A 21291-nucleotide genomic window follows, 5' to 3' on the forward strand; every position below is an offset into this window, starting at 1 on the left:
TCTCTCTCAGAGCATCTTGGCTGTTTTTTTAACCCCTTGCTCTTACATTTAAATTTTAGTCTTTTCAATATGAATACTTATTTCTAAATAACTACATGAGCTACATACTCATGCAGAAGGTAAAACCTCTCCTGAGGTGGCAAATGTACATTGTGGGATGATCTGGGAGTCCCTGCCTGTTAAGAACAAGGTTTTCCACTTGCAGTTGGTCAGACATAAGCCTCAGTGTAATCTCTCTGGGTGCTCTAATAGCTGTTAATGCCAAGCGTTTTGTTGAAAACTGAATGTTATTAATAAAACCATGATAGAACTGGATAGGCTGCATCAGCTAGCGGCTGGGGTCAGCTAGCGGCTGGGGTCCCAGCTCCATCTGTATGTCTGCCCATATATGCACACAGAGGGAGGGTTTTTGATGGCCTAGGAACTGTCCAGCCCTGCAGGCTGGTTAGTGTCTTTCTAGTAGAGAGAAAGTTACCCTTTTATTAATAGTTAGATGTTGGTAGAAGGGAAGAAGAATTAAAGTGTTTGTCAGTAAGAGAATATCATATACAAAAGCACTGAGGTTAAAAATAACATGGTAAGTATTTTTTTACTGCTAGAGAATTCAGCACATGTTGGGGGATGGTGAGAGATGAGGCAAGAGAGATAGATATAAGGCCAGATTGTGGAGTGCTTTATTTGCAGTACTAAGAAATTGCTATTTTGTCTTTATTTAGCCCACTATTTTAAATATTGTCCATAAGTATAAGTGAAACATTTTATGGTAGCAATATTTTTCCTAAGTTTATTTTAAAATGTATAAGCATTTATGTGTTTTCATATGATAATATACTTTTAAGAATTCATGGGCATTACCCAAGATCTCTATAAGAGCAACTGGTAAATGAATAACATATCACTTGATCTATATATCCTGTATAGGGATTATTTACCAACACTATGTTGATTAAAAATGCTCTATTCCTTGTTAACTGACCTATATTATGAGTTCTATAATTCCAGCATGTTTGTGATAGTCTGTGTATTAAAATTAAATATTTATACCACACAAATTATTTCTCAAGATTCTGTGAATGCAAGAAAGAAATTTTAAGTGAAAATCTTAGTCTTATTTCAAATATTTAACTCCAATAAGCAAAAATTTGGAGTGTTTCAAGGCAAAGATAGTCTTGGTGACTAAAAAGTCAGGGGATGTTTCAACTCAAGTTGAAACAATGTGCAACTCTAAAAAAATAGCATCAGATAGTTTAAAAACTAAAAGACTATTAAGTGAATATTTTTTATAGTTTGAATTTACTTCCATTGGAAATAATAATGATACATGATGTACATTGTAAAATGAAATGTAACTGGTCTTTTGATGTGCAAACATTGGGAGGAATAGTGATAGTGTTCAAGAAACAGATTGGGGAATGGAAAGAGAGGGGAGGCGAAACTGGAGGTAGAGAACAATTGAGAGAAAAATTCAATAATTCTTGTGAGAAGTGACTTAAAGCAATAACAATAGGGGTGTAACAAAGGGACAGATTGGATAAATAGTTAAGTAAAAACATTAAGATTTAGCAATTGATTGTATGTGAGTAGTAGAGAATACAGAGGAATATGGGAGACTGATTGTTAATTTACAACCTAGATTTTTTTTTTTGTCTAGCAGAAAATGTTCTCCTGTTGAACGCTTGCTTTAACATGGACACAAACATACTTCAAGAAGAATCTGTTCTTTCAGTGACATCTTTTCCTTCAGGGAGAGCTTGCCCTTTCTGTTGATTGCTCGCCTGAAAGCAGACATCTTTCTTTTCAGTGTTGTTTAATAAGAAGGTCGTCTTTATCCAGATAGAGCAATCTGGGTCACTCTTATACACATACAAAAGACTGGAGAATCACCTTTCCTAGATGTATTAAGAAGCTTTCCTGTCTACCTTAAGACCCTCTCTGATCAGTGTGACCTAAGGTTAGGCTTTTGAACATTCCTATCTTCTCTTCTTCTTGCTGTGAAATTTATTAACTGATCAAGAACTCTGCTCTCACTATATACCACCTTTTGCTTGAAGATTCTGTCATTTGCTCTGTTCCTGTGACTTTGTCCATGGCTGCAACAGAGTAACAAATTTTATTCTATCGGAGATGTTCCACCCAATTCTGCCATGTCAGTTTGCAAAGCAAGAAATTAAACAACATCCCCAGTGATTTTTTTTAAATTACAGATTTATACCTAATATGAATTAACAACATTTCTTTTCGGAGTCACCAAACTAAAAAGGGACTCTAAAATGTAGGCATCCTAATTATAAGTCCCACCAGGACCAAATGAAATTGGAGAAAGGTAGTTTTCTAAAAGAAGTGCTCCAAGATTATTAGCAGAAGGGGGAAGACATCAAACACAGGTCATGTGCCCCTTCATTCTGTGTATTTATCTTTCTTGAGTTCAGAGAAGTTATTTATATATATATATAATATATACATGTATATATTTAGATATTGCTTTTTCATATACCTATCTCTATTTTTTTTAGTATTTTAGTAGAATTTCTCAAGCTTATGTTGATATTACTGATTTCCTATAATGTCCGTTTTACTTTTTGCTGATTTTATGCATTTTAAATTCTATCACCTATTTAGTTTTTAAATGTCATTTTCTGTGTCTTTACAGTTCTGTCATCTGCAAATACTCATAACCTTGTTTTTTTCTTTTACAGATTTCAATTGTTTTCATTTTATTATTAGTTAAACAAAAAATCTCAGTGCAAATTTTAAAGCATGGTCATAGTTTATCTTTTATATTGTTAAATTTGCAATAAATATGCTTACATTTCTCCTCTTGAATCTAGACAAAATCTAGATGGTATTTCTTGAATGTAAGAGAAGGGCTAAATAATATCATAGAAAATGTATTTTAAGTCTTTAAAAAGGCTATTTTAGCCAATATCTGCTTTGAAATGTTAAATAGAGATTTTCAAATAATATTGTGATGGCAATACAGATGAGAAAATTAATCTCCAGTGACTGTGAAATTTATATGTTTTAATGTCTGGGAAAAAAATGTTATGAATAACTCGATATTACTTGAGTCTGTTAGATTAAAAGGTTGATGAAGCCCTCCCAAGGAGCCCTACTTCTGGGTCATGTAGAAACTCACCCTGTTTTGTGCTATTCTTGCTATATTACAATAGTGGGGCTTAAAGTCATGCTGCACTCTCATCACTTCATGGGCCGTGCCCTTTAACTTACCCTTACTTGTGCAACTCAGATTCCTCTGCTGCAGTTCAGTGCTTATGTACATGGGTATAGTCTATAGTTCAAGTCCTCTTGTTCTAAACAGCCAGTGTCCACCATATTGTACCCTGACTCAACATTATCTGTCTCCTCTCTTAAGCAGTTTCAGTAATAAAGAATATCTATCCTCACCCTCTCCTGGGGTTCTCAGTTCCTTTTCCATTCAGACTCTTGACTGCTTTCAGGACCCTGCAGTATAAATGGAGTATGAACAGGGAGAATTGGCATCATTTCTTTTCTCTGTCTTTTCTCTCAGAGGGTAGTCTTGTTTGGTCAAAACATTGTGAGCTCATGCCTTACCTTAGGCTTCCAGTGTCTATTTTGCAGCTAGTACATGTATTTCTCTTTACCTTCCTGGGAACCTGGCTCAGTGTTGGGCAGTTCAGTTCAGTTCAGTTCAGTCGCTCAGTTGTGTCCAACTCTTTGTGACCCCATGAACTGCAGCACTCCAGGCCTCCTTGTCCATCACCAACTCGTGGAGTTTATTCAGACTCATGTCCTTTGAGTCAGTGATGCCATCCAACCATCTCATCCTCTGTCATCCCCTTCTCTTCCCGCCTTCAATCTTTCCCAGCATCAGGGTCTTTTCCAATGAGTCAGTTCTTTGCATCACGTGGCCAAAGTATTGGAGTTTCAGCTTCAGCATCAGTCCTTTCAATGAACACTCCAGACTAATTTCCTTTAGGATGGACTGGTTGGATCTCCATGCAGTCCAAGGGACTCTCAAGAGTCTTCTCCAACACCACAGTTCAAAAGCATCAGTCGTCGGCACTCAGCTTTCTTTATAGTCCAACTCTCACATCCATACATGACTACTGGAAAAACCATAGCTTTGACTAGACAGACCTTTGTTGGCAAAGTAATGTCTCTGCTTTTTAATATACTGTCTAGGTTGGTCATAACTTTTCTTCCAAGGAGTAAGCATCTTTTAATTTCTTGGCTGCAGTCACCATCTGCAGTGATTTTGGAGCCCCCCAAAATAAAGTCTGATACTGTTTCCCCATCAATTTGCCATGAAGTGGTGGGGCTAGATGCCATGATCTTAGTTTTCTGAATGTTGAGCTTTAAGCCAACTTTTTCACTCTCCTCTTTCACTTTCATTAAGAGGCTCTTTAGTTCTTCTTTGCTTTCTGCCATAAGGGTGGTGTCATCTGCATATCTGAGGTTATTGATATTTCTCCCAGCTTCTTGATTCCAGCTTGTGCTTCATCCAGCCCAGAGTTTCTCATGATGTACTCTGCATATAAGTTAAATAAGCAGGGTGACAATATACAGCCTTGACGTACTCCTTTTCCTATTTGGAACCAGTCTGTTGTTCCATGTCCAGGTCTAGCTGTTGCTTGGAGATGCCCAAATGAGTGCTTATTGATTATTTGGTAAAATATACTTCAAATAATTACCATGGTCAGATTACAAGATGTGTTCCTTTAGTTAATTTTCACAAATTAAGTAACTTCATAATATCTATAACAGAGGAAACAAGAAATAGATTTTGAAATGTCTTTTATAAATATGTTTGTTACTGAATCCCATGACTGGATCTTTTATTTTTATAACATGCACCTCTGAGATTTATGCCTGCTAATCATCCCTGCCTCATTTTTTTTTAACAGATTACCAAAATTGAAAATGTCAATCATTTGTGTGATTTGAGAGTTTTAAATCTTGCCAGGAACTTTTTAAGTCACGTTGATAATCTTAATGGGCTGGATTCACTAACTGAGCTTAACCTGCGACACAATCAAATTACTTTTGTGGTGAGTATTAATATGGAATCATTATGTGATTTCTGGCCTTTCTTTTAAGGGAATGAAATAAATGTTATAGCATTGCTTTCTGTAAAGTAAGAGTCTAAGGTAACTTAGTTTTTTTCTGAATTTAACTTGTGGATATAATTATTAAGCTTTATAATATTATGGTTTGGCAAATAGTAGGTTATTTTCCATTCTAAAAGATAAATGTAAAATTAGGAGCAGGAGTGTTATCAGTAAATGAATCAACTAGGGATAAATGAATTTTGAATCCTTTCCTGTGTTATTATAGAAATAGAATTAATAAGAAAGATGGTTATTGGTGACTGAAAGTTGGCAGATTGTTGCACAGAGAGGAAGAAGACACAGTGAGGAGAGATTGAGGGCTTTGAAGACACATAAATATTATATTCTTTGCAGTTTTTCAAAGACAGCTTTGTATGGAGGAAAAAACACTGCTGCATAGGACATCAGAAGCCAGGCACTGGTCTGCTTCATCTCTCACTAACTGTGTAGTGGTGTAGTGTTAGTTGCTCAGTTTTGTCCGACTCTTTGCCACCCCACGTCCTGTAGACTGCCAGGCTCCTCTGTCCATGGGATTCTCCAGGCAAGAATACTGGAGTGAATTGCTAATCCCTTCTCTAGAGGATCTTCCTGACCCAGGAATCGAACCTGGTTCTCCTGCATTGCAGGCAGATTCTTTACCATCTGAGCTATAGGGAAGATAGCTGTGTGACCTTGGGTAAGTCACTCACCTGTGAGCTTCAGTTTACTTTTCTCTAAAATGAGGATATTGGGTTAGATCATCTCTGCAGTCCTTTTTGGTTTGCTGACTCTGAAAAAAAGATATAAATATGATAGAAAGCTGGCATGTGAGCAGGATGAAAAGAGCTGGCATCATGAGGCTACTCTGAAACTCTGAGGATGAACTTCATTAGATTTATAGTTTTACTCATGTTTAGCAGCTAAATAACTGCTTAATGCTCAGGTATGTTGAAGTTGCATAGGTGAGGAGCTCTAGAAATAAGACTTTCAGTTATATGAAATGACACAGGCCAAGAAGACATCTAAGGCTTTATAAAAACACTATTTGTTTTTAAACAAGTTTCCTTTGTTTTTATGCAACAGAGAAACTGCATTAGGTTTTCTCTGGATATCACTTAAGCACTCTTAAAGGCACAATCTGATTCTTAACTTTTTCAAGAAGACATTGAGTTCCTTGGTTGGTTGGTTTAGTCACTAAGTTGTGTCCGACTTTTGCAACCCCATGGACTGTAGCCTGCCGGTCTCCTCTGTCCATGGGATTCTCCAGGCAAGAATACTAGAGTGGGTTGCCATTTCCTTCTCCAGGCAATCTTCCCAACCCAGGGATCAAACCCAGGTCTCCTGCCTTGCAGGCAGCTTCTTTACCAACTGAGCTATGAGGGAAGCCCATTAGTAAGTAAGTAAGCCCATCGAGTTCCTTAGTAAATAATTACATAAACTTAAGTGGTACACTTGCGAAAGTTGGATGACAGTTGATACCGTGTCTCTAGGCCTCACTGGACAGATTGGTTTCATTTTGAAGTTTCTCCAGAAAATCTGAGCCAAGTAATGCTTACATTTTCTAGGAGGCTGGGATAATTACAAAACCTTTTCTAAGACATAGATTTATTCCAGAACCTTTAAATTCTGCCAACCTTTCCCCAGATTGGATTTAAATATTGGAAATGGCTTGTTTATTTTAAGAGACATCCATATTGAGTTAATCTGTTACATTGCTGTCTGGAGGAACTGTTCAGGCTGAACTTAATCCGTCCTCAGGACATTGGGTGTGGTAAGAATCCAAAGACTTCAGTAGTGTGGGGTACAGAAATCTGTTGGCCTTAGCATATTTCTGTCTACAATTTGTCCTTCATTTGGAAAATGTGTAATACACATCCAGGAAATTGCTTAATGAATTTCCCACTGAGTACCTAATCATTACTGTTATAGATTAGGCAGCAGTAAGCATCTTATGGAAAAGGAAATTGTTTTAATTTCTAAAAGTGAAAAAGGTTTAAGTATTATGTATACGGTATAAGCATCATGTGTTAATTAATTAATTTACTGGATACAGTGAGTGTATGTGTAAGAATAAATAAACTTTTCCAACTCTATTTCTTTTCTGAAGCATCCTTTTCCTGAAGGCCCAAGAGACTTTAAATCTGAGGATTCCTCTTTTTTTCCCCTCTCTCTTTTTTTTAAACTACCTCGTCTTTTCTCCAGGGTCAGTTATCACATTATTTTTTTTTTTGCTTTGTTTTTTCTCATGGTTTTGATTTTCCGCAGTGACTGGTAATTCTTAAATGAAGGACCATGTTAAGGCATGGCTGACTCTCCTCTACAGCTGAATAGGTCTTTTTAACCATAAGTCTCTCCCTAGAATGATCACTAGATTTGTGTAAGTTGCTGATTCCCACACATTGGCAGACTTCCCCTTAGAGTGAGTGGATGACAGGCAGGCTCACTGTGTAACTATCAAAATAAGAAAAACTACTTTGTGAGGGCAGGGAGGAGGAATAAGAAGGACCTCAGTATCTTTTGTGCCAGCTGAAATTGCCATTCCTCTTCCCCTTCTGGTTCTGCTGTGACAGTTATTAAACATCTCCATAGATAAAACTGTTTGTGGGGTTCTCAAGGCAAAAATACTGAAGTTGTTTCCATTCCCTTCTCCAGTGGACCACATTCTGTCTTCTCCACTGGAGAAGGGAATGGCAAACCATTTTAGTATTCTTGCCTTGAGAACCCCATAAAAAGTATGAAAAGGCAAAACGATAGGATACTGAAAGGGAAACTCCCTGGGTTGGTAGATGCTCAATATGCTACTGGAGATCATGGAGAAATAACTCCAGAAAGAATGAAGGGATGGAGCCAAAGCAAAAACAATACCCAGCTGTGGATGCGACTGGTGATAGAAGCAAGGTCCGATGCTGTAAAGAGCAATATTGCATAGGAACCTGGAATGTCAGGTCCATGAATCAAGGCAAATTAGAAGTGATCAAACAGGAGATGGCAAGAGTGAATGTTGACATTCTAGGAATCAGTGAACTAAAATGAACTGGAATGGGTGAATTTAACTCAGATGACAATTACATCTACTACTGCAGGCAGGAATCCCTTAGAAGAAATGGAGTAGCCATCATAGTCAACAAAAGAGTTCGAAAAGCAGTACTTGGATGCAGTCTCAGAAATGACAGAATGATCTCTGTTCGTTTCCAAAGCAAACCATTCAATATCACAGTAATCCAAGCCTATGCCCCAACCAGTAATGCTAAAGAAGCTGAAGCTGAATGGTTCTATGAAGACCTACAAGACCTTTTAGAACTCACACCCCCCAAAAATGACCGTTTCATTATAGGGGACTGGAATGCAAAAGTAGGAAGTCAAGAAACACCTGGGGTAACAGGCAAATTTGTCCTTGGAATACGAAATGAGGCAGGGCAAAGGCTAATAGAATTTTGCCAAGAGAACGCACTGGTCATAGCAAACACGCTCTTCCAACAACACAAGAGAAGACTCTACACATGGACATCACCAGATGGTCAACACCGAAATCAGACTGATTATATTCTTTGCAGCCAAAGATGGAGAAGCTCTTTACAGTCAGCAAAAACAAGACTGGGAGCTGACTGTGGCTCAGATCATGAGCTTCTTATTGCCAAATTCAGACTGAAATTGAAGAAAGTAGGGAAAACCACTAGACCATTCAAGTATGACCTAAATCAAATCCCTTATGATTGTACAGTGGAAGTGAGAAATAGATTTAAGGGACTATATCTGATAGACAGAGTGCCTGATGAACTATGGATGGAGGTTCGTGACATTGTACAGGAGACAGGGATCAAGACCATCCCTATGGAAAAGAATTGCAAAAACCAAAATGGCTGTCTGAGGAGGCCTTACCAATAGCTGTAAAAAGAAGAGAAGTGAAAAGCAAAGGAGAAAAGGAAAGATATAAGCATCTGAATGCAGAGTTCCAAAGAATAGCAAGGAGAGATAAGAAAGCCTTCCTCAGTGATCAATGCAAAGAAATAGAGGAAAAGAACAGAATGGGAAAGACTAGAGATCTCTTCAAGAAAATTAGAGACACCAAGGGAACATTTCATGCAAAGATGGGCTCGATAAAGGACAGAAATGGTATGGACCTAACAGAAGCAGACAATATTAAGAAGAGGTGGCAAGAATACACAGAAGAACTGTACAAAAAACAGCTTCACAACCCAGATAATCACGATGGTGTGATCACTCACCTAGAGCCAAACATCCTGAAATGTGAAATAAGGTGGGTCTTAGAAAGCATCACTATGAACAAAGGTAATAGAAGGGATAGAATTCTGGCTGAGCTATTTCAAATCCTGAAAGATGATGCTATGAAAGTACTGCACTCAATATGCCAGGAAATTTGGAAAACTCAGCAGTGGCCACAGGACTGGAAAAGGTCAGTTTTCATTCCAATCCCAAAGAAAGGCAATGCCAAAGAATGCTCAAACTACCACACAATTGCACTCATCTCACACACTAGTAAAGTAATGCTCAAAATTCTCCAAGCTAGGCTTCAGCAATATGTGAACCATGAACTTCCAGATGTTCAAGCTGGTTTTAGAAAAGGCAGAGGAACCAGAGATCAAATTGCCAACATCCAATGGATCATGGAAAAAGCAAGAGAGTTCCAGAAAAACATCTATTTCTGCTTTATTGACTATGCCAATGCCTTTGACTGTGTGGATCACAGTAAACTGTGGAAAATTCTGAAAGAGATGGGAATACCAGACCACGTGACCTGCCTCTTGAGAAACCTATATGCAGGTCAGGAAGCAACAGTTAGAACTGGACATGGAACAACAGACTGGTTCCAAATAGGAAAAGGAGTACGTCAAGGCTGTATATTGTCACCCTGCTTATTTAACTTATATGCAGAGTACATCATGAGAAACGCTGGGCAGGAAAAAGCACAAGCTGGAATCAAGATTGCCGGGAGAAATATCAATAACCTCAGATATGCAGATGACACCACCCTTATGGCAGAAAGTGAAGAAGAACTAAAGAGCCTCTTGATGAAAGTGAAAGAGGAGAGTGAAAAAGTTGGCTTAAAGCTCAACATTCAGAAAACTAAGATCATGGATGGCACCTGGTCCCATCACTTCATGGCAAATAGGTGGAGAAACAGTGGAAACAGTGTCAGACTTTATTTTTTGGGGCTCCAAAAATACTGCAGATGATGATTGCAGCCATGAAATTAAAAGATGCTTACTCCTTGGAAGGAAAGTTATAACCAACCTAGATAGTATATTGAAAAGCAGAGACATTACTTTGCCAACAAAGGTCCGTCTAGTCAAGGCTATGGTTTTTCCTGTGGTCATGTATGGATGTGAGAGTTGGACTGTGAAGAAAGCTGAGCGCCAAAGAATTGATGCTTTTGAACTGTGGTGTTGGAGAAGACTCTTGAGAGTTCCTTGGTCTGCAAGGAGATCCTACCAGTCCATCCTAAAGGAGATCAGTCCTGGGTGTTCATTGGGAGGACTGATACTAAAGCTGAAACTCCAGTTCTTGACCACCTCATGCGAAGAGTTGACTCATTGGAAAAGACCCTGATGCTAGGAGGGATTGGTGGTAGGAGAAGGGGTTGACAGAGGATGAGATGGCTAGATGGCATCTCCTGGAGTTCACTCAGACTCACGTCCATCGAGTTGGTGATAGACAGGGAGGCCTGGCATGCTGCAATTCATGGGGTTGCAAAGATTCGGACATGAATGAGTGACTGAACTGACTGACTGAACTGATAGATAAAACACCCATGCTCTCCACCCTTCCTTCAGTCTCTGTTTTGTTAGAAACAGATCCTAAGGCTCTAGCTGAGGATTTCTTCAGAGAGCTGCTGTGTACATGATTGTGTGTGTGCATGGCAGGAGTGGGAGTGGGCTTGGAGGGCAGTGGGTTTGTTGGTGTTCCAGGAATAGCTGTTTAGTAGACACATCTTTAATTATACATCTACTTGATTAGTCATAGCTATTCGTAGTGCATGCCTGTGTTTTGTTTGTGCTGACTCTGAGAGTGGTAGTTGGCATTCTCATGGAGAGAATTGCCACGTTTGCAGTGCAGCATCTCTCCGGCCAGTTCTGAGCTGCAGTTTTCATTGTTCAAGATTATCTCCAATAACATCCATCTGCTTTTCAGCTTCCTGAAATTTCATCAAAAGTGTTGCTCTATTAATAACTTTTTTTAAAACATTTTCTGTGGAATTGCTCGTTTTCTTTATTTTGTTTGTTTCACCCATTGAATCTTGGGAAGGAGATGAAATAAATGTCTCACCTACTTTACCATGTTATCAGAAACTGTCTTTACTGATAATTTCAGTGTAAAAAAGAATTTAATACAATAAAAAACCAATGACTATATAATACAGTGTCAGTTCAGGTCAGTTCAGTCGCTCAGTCGTGTCCGACTCTGCGACCCCATGAATCGCAGCACCCCAGGCTTCCCTTCCACCACCAACTCCCGGAGTTCACTCAAACTACTGTCCATCGAGTCGGTGATGCCATCCAGCCATCTCATCCTATGTCGTCCCCTTCTCCTCCTGCCCCCAATCCCTCCCAGCATCAGGGTCTTTTCCAATGAGTCAACTCTTCACATCAGGTGGCCAAAGTACTGGAGTTTCAGCTTCAGCATCGTTCCTTCCAATGAATACCCAGGACTGATCTCCCATATATATCCCTAAATAATGAAGTAATTATTTTGCATGCTTTTAAGTCTTCTGTAAATGGTTTTATCAAACAGTACATATCTTCTGTAAGTTACTTTTATTATGCTTTGAGATTTATATGTGTTGATACCTATCACTCCAGTTCACTAATTTTCATTGTTATATAGTATCCGACTGTATGTTTATGATTAAATATTTATTCTTCTGTTTTTGGATAATATTTCTAATTTTTATTGTTAAGAAATGATATTTTTGTATGTATCTTTTTGTGCATAATTATAACAGTTTCCCTTGGACAGTGGCATTCAGACAGTTTTAGCCGTAGTCTGTGTTAATAAATAAAATTTACATAGTGCATGCATGCTCAGTCGTATCTGACTCTGCGATCCCATGGACTATAGCCCACTAGGCTTCTCTGCCCATGGGATTTCCCAGGCAAGCATACTGGAGTGGGTTGCTGTTTCCTCCTCCAGGGGATCTTCCCAATACAGGGATAGAACCCATGTCTCCTGCATCTCCTACATTGCAAGAGAATTCTTTACCACTGAGCCACCTGTGACATCCCTGAATTGATTTCTTGACTAATGAAAAACTGGTTGTAATCTGCCTTTGAAAAATAATGCTAAATGGTGACTTGGGAGAAGCACAGCTTGGTGCCAGGACTGTGCACGTCATTTTACTCAATTTTGCCACATTTTCCCCAAAGTGGTTGTACCAAATTACATTTCCATCAGCATTCCCTGAGAGTTTAACTTCACTACTTGATTGACACTTGATGTTGTCAGATGTTGACCTTCTAATTTTTGCCGGTCTTGTAACTATGAAATTGTATTATCTTGAGATTTGAATTTGAATTTCTAGTGGGATTGCATACCTATCATCTTTTTTCCATTTTTGATATTGATATTGCTTGTTCTGCAGATAGCCTTATCCTTTGCCCACTGTTTTAACGTCTTTTTCTTTTTCCTATTGATCAGTAGGATTTCTTTTGTTTCTGCTGTCTTTGAGAAACAGATGTAAAATTCAAAAGTTTCCTTTATTGTTTCTTCTTTTTGTTTGAAAAATCCTTTTTTATAGGCTGAAGACATAAAGATATTTTTCTATGTTGTCTAGCAAGAGTTTTAAAGTTGTTCTTCACATGGAGGTGTTTCATCTATTTGGCATTGATTTTTACTTGTGATGTGCCATTGAAATCCAATTTCATTTTTTTTCTCATATGGATTACCAGTTGTCCCAGCACATTTTCTTGAAAAGTAAATTCTTTTTGTCTTTCCCTCTCCCCTTGGCAGTATCTTCTTTTAGCAAATTAAATGTGCACATATGTGTAGGTCATATGCACAATTTATTTTTAAATGTATAATCTGAGAATCTGTCTTCTGATCAGATGTTTGTCTATTATACTAATTTTGATTACATACATTTCCATTCATCAATTTGATATTATTTCAAGCTTTCTATTTTTTTCTTGTGTCTGATTTCCAGTTGATGGAGTTTTCTCTGTTCTTCTTCACATTAATGGTTACTACTGCATTTTAAAATACACAGTTGACTTAAATTATAGTCAAGTACACGTCCCTACCTTCTTCTCAAAAAAGAACCTTAGAATCATTTAATCCAGTAAACCTCTCTCATTTTGTATGCTTTTGTTGCCTAGTATTTCCTTTTTTTTTAACCATCAAATTTATATATTTTAATTGCTGTGTTTTTAGTCAGTGTTTATTTGGATTCAGCAACATACTTGTTTGGCTTTACCACTCTTCCCAAACTATATAACTTAGATAAAGTTCCTTTAAGATGGCTATGGTGGGAGTAAGCTTTCTCAGTTTTTGTTTAGTAACTTGTTTATTTTGCTTTTACTCATGACTGATTTCTGGATTTGGTTGACAGTTGTTTTTCTCCTGGATGTTTTGAAAAGCATATTCCCTTGTCTTCAGTTTTCTATTATTGTAATTAAACTGTCATCAATCACTTTTTGTTGGTAGTCTTTTACTTTCTCTGTTTAAGATTATAAGATTACTTCTTGAAGTCTTTCAGACTCACTATGATCTATATAGATATGGAACTACTATATTTGACCAATTTGAGGCATGTATTTTTCTATATTTCAGCAAATCTGAAATCTGAATATATGTTACAGTCTACATCAGTTCAGTTCACTTCAGTCTCTCAGTCATGCCCAATTCTGTGACCTCATGGACTACAGCATGCCAGGCCTCCCTGTCCATCACCAACTCCCGGAGTTTACTCAAACTCGTGTCCATTGAGTCGGTGATGCCATCCAGCCATCTCATCCTCTGTCATCCCCTTCTTCTTCCGCCTTCAATCTTTCCCAGCATCAGGGTTTTTTCCAATAAATAAGTTCTTCACATCAGATGGCCAAAATATTGGAGTTGCAGCTTCAGCATCAGTTCTTCCAATGAATAGTCAGGACTTACTTCCTTTAGGATGGACTGGTTGGATCTCCATGCAGTCCAAGGGACTCTCAAGAGTCTTTTCCAACACGACAGTTCAAAAGCATCAATTCTTCTGAGCTCAGCTTTCTTTTTACCAACTCTCACATCTGTACATGACTACTGGAAAAACCGTAGCCTTGACTAAACAGACCTTTGTTGGCAAAGTAATGTCTCTGCTTTTTCATATGCTGTCTATGTCATAACTTTTCTTCCAAGGAGCAAGTGTCTTTTAATTTCAAGGGTACAATCACCATCTGCAGTGATTTTGGAGCCCCCCAAAATTAAGTCTGACACTGTTTCCACTGTTTCCCCACCTATTTGCCATGAAGTGGTGGGACCAGATGCCATGATCTTAGTTTTCTGAATGTTGAGTTTTAAGCCAACGTTTTCCCTCTCTTCTTTCACTTTCATCAAGAGGTTCTTTAGTTCTCCAATTTCTCCCATAAGGGTGGTGTCATCTGCATATGAGGTTATTGATATTTCTCCCAGCAATCTTAATTTCAGCTTGTGCTTCATCTAGCCCAGCATTTCTCATGATGTACTCTGCATATAAGTTAAATAAGCAGGATGACAATATGCAGCCTTGACGTACTCCTTTCTCAATTTGGAACCAGTCTATTGTTCCATGTCCAGTTCTAACTGTTGCTTCTTGACCTGCATACAGATTTCTCAGGAGTCAGGTCAGGTGGTCTGGTGTTCCCTTTAAGAATTTTCCACAGTTTGCTGTGATCCACACAGAGGCTTTAGTGTAGTGAATAAAGCAGAAGTAGATGTTTTTCGGGAACTCTCTTTCTTTTTTGATGATCCAGTGGATGTTGACAATTTGATCTCTGGTTCCTCTGCCTTTTCTAAATCCAAATTTTTTCACTCTTCTCTTTCACGTTCATCAAGAGGCTCTTTAATTACTCTTTGCTTTCTGTCATAAGGGTGGTGTCATCTGCATATCTGAGGTTATTGATATTTCTCCTGGCAATCTTGATTCCAGCTTGTGCTTTGTCTGGCCTGGCATTTCGCATGATGGACTGTGCCTATAAGTTAGATAAGCAGGGTGACAATACACAGCGTTCATGTACTCCTTTCCCAATTTGGAACCAGTCTATTGTTCCATGTCCAGTTCTAACTGTTGCTTCTTGACCTGCATACAGATTTCTCAGGAGGCAGGTCAGGTGGTCTGGTATTCCCATCTCTTGAAGAATTTTCCACAGTTTGTTGTGATCCACACAGTCAAAGGCTTGAGCATAGTCAATGAAGCGGAAGTGGATGTTTGTCTAAATTCTCTGGCTTTTTTGATGATCCAACAGATGTTGGCGATTTGATCTCTGGTTCCTCTGCCTTTTCTAAATCCAGCTTCAACATCTGGAAGTTTTTGGTTCACGTACTGTTGAAGCCTAGCTTGGAGAATTTTGAGCATTACTTTGCTAGCATATGAAATGAGTGCAATTGTGTGGTAGTTTGAACATTCTTTGGCATTGCCTTTCTTTGGGATTGGAATGAAAACTGACCTTTTCCAGTCCTGTGGCCACTGCTGAGTTTTCCAAGTTTGCTGGCATGTTGAGTGCAGTACTTTCACAGCATCATCTTTCAGGATTTGAAATAGCTCAACCGGATTCAATCACCTCCACTAGCTTTGAGGAGGCCACCATTAGCTCCAGTATAGAGCTGCCGAGCAGGTGACCCACAAACTTGAGAACAGTTATAGACAAAGAAGTTCCCATACTGTTGCAAAAGTTCTAGGGTCTACAACAGGTTTCCCAACCTGGGGATCTAGCCAAAGAACTGAGAACCCCCAGGGAATTTGACTTTGATAACTGTTTATATTATTATGAGTTCAGTTGTTGGTATTATATACGTGGAGTTTAATTACTCTGCAAAATGTATTTTAAAATTTTATAGCATAATTTGGAATTGAAATCAAACATTATTCCAAAAAACATGGAAATAGAATAGCAAAAACAAATTTAATATTAGTGAAATATGCTTTTCATTGGAGGAATGACTGTAACTCCACACGATTTTTCTAATTAACAGTCAAGTACTTAAAAGGAGGATAACTGCACTTGACAAAGCTGTGTTACAGTCTCACTGTAGTTTTACTTGCAGTTAGTGACTCATGGACAATAGGTACCTATTGGCTATTCCGGTATATCCTTTTGTGAAGTATCAGTTCATGTCTTTTGCCCATTAAAAAAAACATATTATCTTTTTATCAGTGAGTATGGTAGATCTTCATTCTAGATTCAGCCCTTTATTTCATTTATATATTGAATGCATTTTCTGCATGGCTTCCTTTTTTGCTTTCATAACAATATTTTCAACGTGTAGAAACTTTAAGTCTTAGTGACATGCAGTTTATTAATTTGTTTTCTTTTTATCATTAGTGTCTTTTTTTGTCTTGTCTGGGAAGTCTTTGCTTATCCAGATATCATAAATATGTTCTCCTCTCTTATCTCCCAGAAGGCTTATACTTTTACCTTTCATTTTAGGTCTGTGATCCACTTTTTTTTTTTTTTTTTTACTTTATTTTGCTTTACAATACTGTATTGGTTTTGCTATGCATTGACATGAATCAGCCACGGGTGTACATGAGTTCCCAATCCTGAACCCCCCTCCCACTTTCCACCCCCTATCATCTCTCTGGATCATCCCTGTGCATGAGCCCCAAGCCTGTATCGACCATAGACTGGTGATTCATTTCTTACCTGATAGTATACATGTTTCAATGCCATTCTCCCAAATCATCCTACCCTCTCCCTCTCCCACAGAGTCTAAAAGTCCGTTCTATACATCTGTGTCTCTTTTGCTGTCTCACATACAGGGTTATCATTACCATCTTTCTAAATTCCATATATATGTGTTAGTATACTGTATTGGTGTTTTTCTTTCTGGCTTACTTCACTCTGTATAATAGGCTCCAGTTTCATCCACCTCATTAGAACTTATTCAAATGTATTCTTTTCAATGGCTGAATAATACTCCATTGTGTATATGTACCACAGCTTTCTTATCCATTCATCTGCTGATGGACATCTAGGTTGTTTCCATGTCCTGGCTATTATAAACAGTGCTGCAGTGAACATTGGGGTACATGTGTCTCTTTCAATTCTGGTTTCCTCGGTGTGTATGCCCAGCAGTGGGATTGCTGGGTCATAAGGCAGTTCTATTTCCAGTTTTTTAAGGAATCTCCACACTGTTCTCCATAGTGCCTGTACTAGTTTGCATTCCCACCAACAGTGCAAGAGGGTTCCCTTTTCTCCACACCCTCTCCAGCATTTATTGCTTGTAGTCTTTTGGATCGCTGCCATTCTGACTGGTGTGAAATGGTACCTCACTGTGGTTTTGATTTGCATTTCTCTGATAATGAGTGATGTTGAGCATCTTTTCATGTGTTTGTTAGCCATCCGTATGTCTTCTTTGGAGAAATATCTATTTAGTTCTTTGGCCCATTTTTTGATTGGATCATTTATTTTTCTCGACTTGAGCTGCATAAGTTGCTTGTATATTTTTGAGATTAGTTGTTTGTCAGTTGCTTCATTTGCTATTATTTTCTCCCATTCAGAAGGCTGTCTTTTCACCTTGCTTATAGTTTCCTTTGTTGTGCAGAAGCTTTTAATTTTAATTAGATCCCATTTGTTTATTTTTGCTTTTATTTTCAGTATTCTGGCAGGTGGATCATAGAGGATCCTGCTGTGATTTATGTCGGAGAGTGTTTTGCCTATGTTCTCCTCTAGGAGTTTTATACTTTCTGGTCTTACGTTTAGATCTTTAATCCATTTTGAGTTTATTTTTGTGTATGGTGTTAGAAAGTGATCTAGTTTCATTCTTTTACAAGTGGTTGACCAGTTTTCCCAGCACCACTTGTTAAAGAGATTGTCTTTAATCCATTGTATTTTCTTGCCTCCTTTGTCGAAGATAAGGTGTCCATAGGTGTGTGGATTTATCTGGGCTTTCTATTTTGTTCCACTGATCTATATATATGTCTTTGTGCCAGTACCATACTGTTTTGAAGACTGTGGCTTTGTAGTAGAGCCTGAAGTCAGGCAGGTTGATTCCTCCAATTCCATTCTTCTTTCTCAAGATTGCTTTGGCTATTTGAGGTTTTTTGTATTTCTATACAAATTGTGAAATTATTTGTTCTAGTTCTGTGAAAAATACCGCTGGTAGCTTGATAAGGATTGCATTGAATCTGTAGATTGCTTTGAGTAGTATACTCATTTTCACTATATTGATTCTTCCAACCCATGAACATGGTATATTTCTCCATCTATTAGTGTCCTCTTTGATTTCTTTCACCAGTCTTTTATAATTTTCTATATATAGGTCTTTAGTTTCTTTAGGTAGGTATATTCCTAAGTATTTTATTCTTTTCATTGCAATGGTGAATGGAATTGTTTCCTTAATTTCTTTTTCTACTTTCTCATTATTAGTGTATAGGAATGCAAGGGATTTCTGTGTGTTGATTTTATATCCTGCAACTTTACTATATTCATTAATTAGCTCTAGTAATTTTCTGGTGGAGTCTTTAGGGTTTTCTTTTTTTTTAAATATAATTTAATTTTTTTTAATTTTAAAATCTTTAATTCTTACATGTGTTCCCAAACATGAACCCCCCTCCCACCTCCCTCCCCATAACAGCTCTCTGGGTCATCCCCATGCACCAGCCCCAAGCATGCTGTATCCTGCGTCAGACATAGACTGGCGATTCGATTCTTACATGATAGTATACCTGTTAGAATGCCATTCTCCCAAATCATCCCACCCTCTCCCTCTCCCTCTGAGTCCAAAAGTCCGTTATACACAGCTGTGTCTTTTTTCCTGTCTTGCATACAGGGTCGTCATTGCCATCTTTCTAAATTCCATATATATGTGTTAGTATACTGTATTGGTGTTTTTCTTTCTGGCTTACTTCACTCTGTATAATCGGCTCCAGTTTCATCCATCTCATCAGAACTGATTCAGATGAATTCTTTTTAACAGCTGAGTAATACTCCATTGTGTATATGTACCACAGCTTTCTTATCCATTCATCTGCTGATGGACATCTAGGTTGTTTCCATGTCCTGGCTATTATAAACAGTGCTGCAATGAACATTGGGGTACATGTGTCTCTTTCAATTCTGGTTTCCTCGGTGTGTATGCCCAGCAGTGGGATTGCTGGGTCATAAGGTAGTTCTATTTGCAATTTTTTAAGGAATCTCCACACTGTTCTCCATAGTGGCTGTACTAGTTTGCATTCCCACCAACAGTGTAGGAGGGTTCCCTTTTCTCCACACCCTCTCCAGCATTTATTGCTTGCAGATTTTTGGATCGCAGCCATTCTGACTGGTGTGAAGTGGTACCTCATTGTGGTTTTGATTTGCATTTCTCTGATAATGAGTGATGTTGAGCATCTTTTCATGTGTTTGTTAGCCATCCATATGTCTTCTTTGGAGAAATGTCTATTTAGTTCTTTGGCCCAGTTGGGTCATTTATTTTTCTGGAATTTAGCTGCATAAGTTGCTTGTATATTTTTGAGATTAGTTGTTTGTCAGTTGCTTCATTTGCTATTATTTTCTCCCATTCAGAAGGCTGTCTTTTCACCTTGCTTATAGTTTCCTTTGTTGTGCAGAAGCTTTTAATTTTAATTAGATCCCATTTGTTTATTGTTGCTTTTATCCAGAATTCTGGGAGGTGGATCATAGAGGATCCTGCTGTGATTTATGTCTGAGAGTGTTTTGCCTATGTTCTCCTCTAGGAGTTTTATACTTTCTGGTCTTACGTTTAGATCTTTAATCCATTTTGAGTTTATTTTTGTGTGCGGTGTTAGAAAGTGATCTAGTTTCATTCTTTTACAAGTGGTTGACCAGTTTTCCTAGCACCACTTGTTAAAGAGATTGTCTTTACTCCATTGTATATTCTTGCCTTCTTTGTCAAAGATAAGGTGTCCATATGTGTGTGGATTTATCTCTGGGCTTTCTCTTTTGTTCCATTGATCTATATGTATGTCTTTGTGCCAGTACTATACTGTTTTGATGACTGTGGCTTTGTAGTAGAGCCTGAAGTCAGGCAAGTTGATTCCTCCTGTTCCATTCTTATTTCTCAAGATTGCTTTGGCAATTCGAGGTTTTTTGTATTTCCATACAAATCTTGAAATTATTTGTTCTAGTTCTGTGAAAAATATGGCTGGTAGCTTGATAGGGATTGCATTGAATTTGTAAATTGCTTTGGGTAGTATACTCATTTTCACTATATTGATTCTTCCGATCCATGAACATGGTATATTTCTCCATCTATTAGTGTCCTCTTTGATTTCTTTCATCAGTGTTTTATAGTTTTCTATATATAGGTCTTTAGTTTCTTTAGGTAGATATATTCCTAAGTATTTTATTCTTTTTGTTGCTATGGTGAATGGAATTGTTTCCTTAATTTCTTTTTCTACTTTCTCATTATTAGTGTATAGGAATGCAAGGGATTTCTGTGTGTTGATTTTATATCCTGCAACTTTACTATATTCATTGATGAGCTCTAGTAATTTTCTGGTGGAGTCTTTAGGGTTTTCCATGTAGAGGATCATGTCATCTGCAAACAGTGAGAGTTTTACTTCTTCTTTCCAATTTGGATTCCTTTTATTTCTTTTTCTGCTCTGATTGCTGTGGCCAAAACTTCCAGAACTATGTTGAATAGTAGCGGTGAAAGTGGGCACCCTTGTCTTGTTCCTGACTTCAGCGGGAAGGCTTTCAATTTTTCGCCATTGAGGATAATGTTTGCTGTAGGTTTGTCATATATAGCTTTTATTATGTTGAGGTATGTTCCTTCTATTCCTGCTTTCTGGAGGGTTTTTATCATAAATGGATGTTGAATTTTGTCAAAGGCCTTCTCTGCATCTATTGAGATAATCATATGGCTTTTATTTTTCAATTTGTTAATGTGGTGAATTACATTGATTGATTTGCAGATATTGAAAAATCCTTGCATCCCTGGGATAAAGCCCACCTGGTCATGGTGTATGATCTTTTTAATGTGTTGTTGGATTCTGATTGCTAGAATTTTGTTAAGGATTTTTGCATCTATGTTCATCAGTGATATTGGCCTGTAGTTTTCTTTTTTTGTGGCATCT

The 21291-nt window shown here is 37.9% G+C and overlaps 1 protein-coding gene across 5 annotated transcripts in view; it reads left to right on the top strand.

The window, feature by feature from the left end:
- The window catches only part of LRRC49 (leucine rich repeat containing 49), a 155074-nt gene that overhangs the window by 25418 nt on the left and 108365 nt on the right, over positions 1–21291 (top strand). For all 5 annotated transcript variants that reach the window (XM_069595530.1, XM_069595531.1, XM_069595533.1 and 2 more), the window contains one exon: positions 4887–5030. In XM_069595530.1, coding sequence (XP_069451631.1) covers positions 4887–5030 — 144 coding nt within the window. The remainder of the gene's footprint in view (positions 1–4886; positions 5031–21291) is intronic.

The sequence above is a fragment of the Ovis canadensis genome, chromosome 7 (genome assembly GCF_042477335.2).
Source record: "Ovis canadensis isolate MfBH-ARS-UI-01 breed Bighorn chromosome 7, ARS-UI_OviCan_v2, whole genome shotgun sequence".
NCBI lineage: Eukaryota > Metazoa > Chordata > Mammalia > Artiodactyla > Bovidae > Ovis > Ovis canadensis.